Genomic DNA, 3,820 nt, shown 5'->3' with positions numbered 1-3,820 from the left:
GTCTCCCCAGAAGCAACGTGGGACTCAGTACACGAGGGCTCCTAGCTTTCCAGTGGAAAAGACACCCTGGTCTAGGTGTGAGGCAGCGTGTGCCCTCAAGAGGATGGTGGAGACGACGTCACCTCTGCGGTACCCCTTGACCACAGGGAAGCCACAGACTGAGCTGGGTGACAGCCGCCGGACTGCATGCTCGTGTGCCAGGGGGACCCCGGAGGAGAGTACTGCCCCAGACTGAAGGCACTGACGAGGTGCTGGGACGGTCTGTGTGGTCCTGGCCACAGCTCTGCAGCACACGGTCAAGGCAAGCGGCGTAGTGTAGACACAGCGTGCAGGTTAGGCGACAGCGCCGTGCAGTGCCAACCCCGCGTCTGAGCTCAGGAGACACATGCAGGCCAGTGTCTGTGGCTTACTTCACCGGCTCAGGGAACAAGCAAGCAAGTGGAAGACAGCGTTAACCAGTGGTGAACGCAGATGTAGATCAGATTTATCTTCACAGCAAAAGTGGAAGGAAGAGGATGCTCTGGGAGACATGGCCAGGTGAAAAGCAGGGGGCGGGAAGGCAAGCAAGCTGCCCATCAGGGCTCTCTGCAGCACTGCTCCCCAGCCAGAAGGTGGGTCAGCTAAACGTCCACCAGCAGAGCGCCACACCCACACAATGTGGCCCACACAACGGAGCCTTCCCAGAGAGAGCCACAGAGGCCCGGCGCACACCACAGGACTACCAGAGGGGTCTGCCACCCTCCGTCCCTAAAACTACCCAGTGAACCGGTGATGGTCCACACACAATGGAAGATGACTTAGGCCACTACACGGATGAGCCCTGCAATATGCCGAGTGAAATTAGTTGGTTCCAACAGGGCAAATACTATATAATCTCACTTACAGGAAATAAACAAATGGAAAGAAACCTAGAATTACTAGTAGTTACCAGGGGTGAACATAGTATCAGGAGAGGCCGGTCCCTGGAGAAGGACACCATGCTTGGTAAAGTACAGGGTCAGTGAAAAGGGGAGACCTCAGTGAGATGGACTGACACAGTGGCTGTAACAATGGGCTCCATCCAGCACCGCAGTGACTGTGAGGATGGTGTGGGACAGGGCAGTGTTGTGTTCTGTTGTACGTGAGTCACTGAGTCAGAACCGGCTCCAAGGGACCCAACTGCTGCCGCCACCAGGGAGGGAGGGGAGGGGGAAAGGGAGCTGCAGCTTCGTGGGCTTTGGGCTTTTCTTAATGGTGTGGAAACAGCATAGGGTCTGCCTGGGCAGCACCTAGAAGCCACCCATGGTGGGCCTTTGGGAGAAAACGCATGCCCCCCAGTGGCCACAGGAGTAGTTGCTCTGACAGTTCATGGCTGGTTCAGGGTCACCAAGCTCCATGCCTGGGAGCCTGGCGGGTCAGGAAAGGAGTGGAACCTGATGCAAAATAAAGACGCTGGAACATTCTTTACTCTTCAAAGAAACACAGTCTCTCCTATTTTTGTGGGAACATCTGGAGTGGGTGGACTAGCATCCCCCAAATCTGCACAAGACCTTATTTGCAAATAGGGTTTTTGTTGGCAGGATTACTCCAGTTTCAATGAGGCCATTCCGAATTAAGGGGCCCTAGACGCTCTGGCAGCACAGTGATAAAGCACTTGGCTGCTAACCAGAAGGTCAGTGGTTCAAACCCATCAGCTGCTCTGCAGAAGGAAGTGGGGTGATCTACTTCCATAAAGATTTACAGCCTCAGAAACCCACTGGGGGTTGCTATGAGTCTGAAATGACTCGATGGCAGTGAGTTTGGCTTCTGGAGTTAATCCAGTAACTAAGAAGTACTGGTGGTGCACTGGTTAAAGTGCTCAGCTGCCAACCAAAACGTCATTGGTTTGAACCTGCCAGCTGCTGGGAGGAAGAAAGTTGTGGCAGTCTGCTTCATAAAGATTTAGAGCTTCTGAAACCGTATGGGGCACTTCTCTGTCCTACAGGGCTAGTGTAAGTTAGAATTGACTCAATGGAAGTGGGTTTGGTTTGGTTTAATCCAATGACTAAGGAGCCCTAGTGGTACAAAGGTTAAATCACTCAGCTGCTAACTAAAAGCTTGGCAGCTTGAATCTACCAACCAACCATCCCACGATAGAAAGACAAGGCAGTCAGCTTCCGTAGAGACTACAACCTTTGAGACCCTGTGGGGCAGTTCCACTCTGTCCTCTAGGGGCGCTGTGAGTCAGAATCGACTCCACGGCAGTGGGTTTACTCTAGTTACTGGTGTCCTCAAAAGAAGAGAGGACACAGACACACAGAGGCAATGACCTCGGACTGGAGTGATGCGGCCACAAGCCCATCTGTGGCCACCAGAAGTCGGAGGAGACACGGGAGGCTCCTCCGCAGGAGGCAGCAGAGCGAGCCCCGCCCACACCTGCTTCTGGCCCCGCCTCCAGAGCTGCGCGTGCGCACGCAGGCCCCTCTCCAGCTCCAGGCCCGTGGCACTTGTTTGGCGGGCCCGAGGGCACACCATACGCTGCCGGCTTCGCCACTTCCGAAAGAGAAAAACCTCCACGCGAAGGGGAACCCCTGTGCCCATCCAACGATCAAGGCCTTGGACACCGTGCTCAGTCCTGCGGTGCCAGGCAGGGTGAACGCCGGAGGGGCAGCTGGCTTGAAACAGCCGGTCGGACTCAGTGCACAGGGCCGCTGGAGACCTGGGTTCTAACGGGGCAGCACCCAGCCTTTACAGTTTCTCGTGTTTAAATTCTAACATAAGAGAAAGCATGGAACAGGGCCCACTCGAAGGGAAGCCTGGCCTTAGGCAGTGCTCATGGGCGCCAGTGCGCGCTGCCAGCGGGGGGCGGGACTTCCGGTGGGCTAGGGTCCCCAACCGCGACGGTCTTGGGAGTCCACGGGGAGGACGTCAGCCCAGGACCTCATCGGGGTCCCCTGGTGCCCATCGCACACCCCAGAACCCATGGCCACACATAGCACAGCAGTCAGCGTGGGGCTGCAGAAGCCTCACAGGCCCCCAAGCCCCTCCTCAGCCCTCAGCCCCCGTGGCTCCTGCTTCCTGGCCCATCCCCACGCACAGGCGCTCCGGGAGCAGGCTTGGCTGCAGTCCCTGGCCCCAGGAGCCGCGAGAGGGTGGAGGGTCCCTCTCGGTGGAACGGGCCCCAGGTCAGCGGGCTGCTCGGCTTCCATCCCTGGCCCGCCTCTGGGGCCTCTGCGCCATGACCTCGACGCGAACCCTGTCCCCGGTCACTCCGCAGGAGGCTGTGCCGCCCACAGGCGCCCTGTTGGCCCTCGCACTTCCTCCTAACGAAGGGCCCACGGCGCCCCCTGGGGCCAGCACGTGTGCCTGCTCAGGGGCGTGGCTCCAGCTCTGCCCCGCCCGGGCCCCGTGGTGGGGGGGGCGCTCGGCGGGGAAGGCCCACCTTTGAAGAAGACGATCTTGTGGTCGCTGGTGCGCTCGTACACGGCGTCCACGCTGTCTAGGTGCAGCGGCAACCCGCGCCAGAAGCGGTGCACCTGCGCCGGCCGCAGCGACACCAGGTGCCGGTCCCGGGTCAGCCGCCAAAAATACTTGCCTGGAGGGGCAGGGAGCGCGGTTGCAGGCCCGTCTGGGTCTGGGGTCCGGCCCAGGGAGGACGCGCCCCTAACCGCCCGCTGCAGTCTCACGGCCACCAGTTACCTTTGAAGAAAAAGGCTTCTCCGCGGATCTGGGCCACTGCGTCGAAGTGCGCGCTGCACCTGTGAGGCACGTCCTTCCTCGGCCTGCGGGAGGCGACAGCCAGGTGGGCGGGGGTGGTGCGGCCAGGGGCGGGGCATCCAAGGGGCGGGGCGTCCCGGGGGTG

The 3,820-nt window shown here is 59.5% G+C and overlaps 1 protein-coding gene across 1 annotated transcript in view; it reads right to left on the bottom strand.

Annotated features, from left to right (window-relative positions):
* The window catches only part of MMP17 (matrix metallopeptidase 17), a 29,950-nt gene that overhangs the window by 3,830 nt on the left and 22,300 nt on the right, over nt 1–3,820 (bottom strand). The window contains exons 13-14 of the mRNA XM_007955051.2: nt 3,658–3,740; nt 3,401–3,553 (exon numbers count right to left, since the gene is read on the bottom strand). Coding sequence (XP_007953242.2) covers nt 3,401–3,553; nt 3,658–3,740 — 236 coding nt within the window. The remainder of the gene's footprint in view (nt 1–3,400; nt 3,554–3,657; nt 3,741–3,820) is intronic.

The sequence above is a fragment of the Orycteropus afer genome, unplaced genomic scaffold, assembly GCF_000298275.1.
Source record: "Orycteropus afer afer isolate SDZICR_OR568_19922 unplaced genomic scaffold, OryAfe1.0 scaffold00489, whole genome shotgun sequence".
Lineage (NCBI taxonomy): Eukaryota > Metazoa > Chordata > Mammalia > Tubulidentata > Orycteropodidae > Orycteropus > Orycteropus afer.
This window is presented reverse-complemented; position numbering and strand designations above follow the sequence as displayed.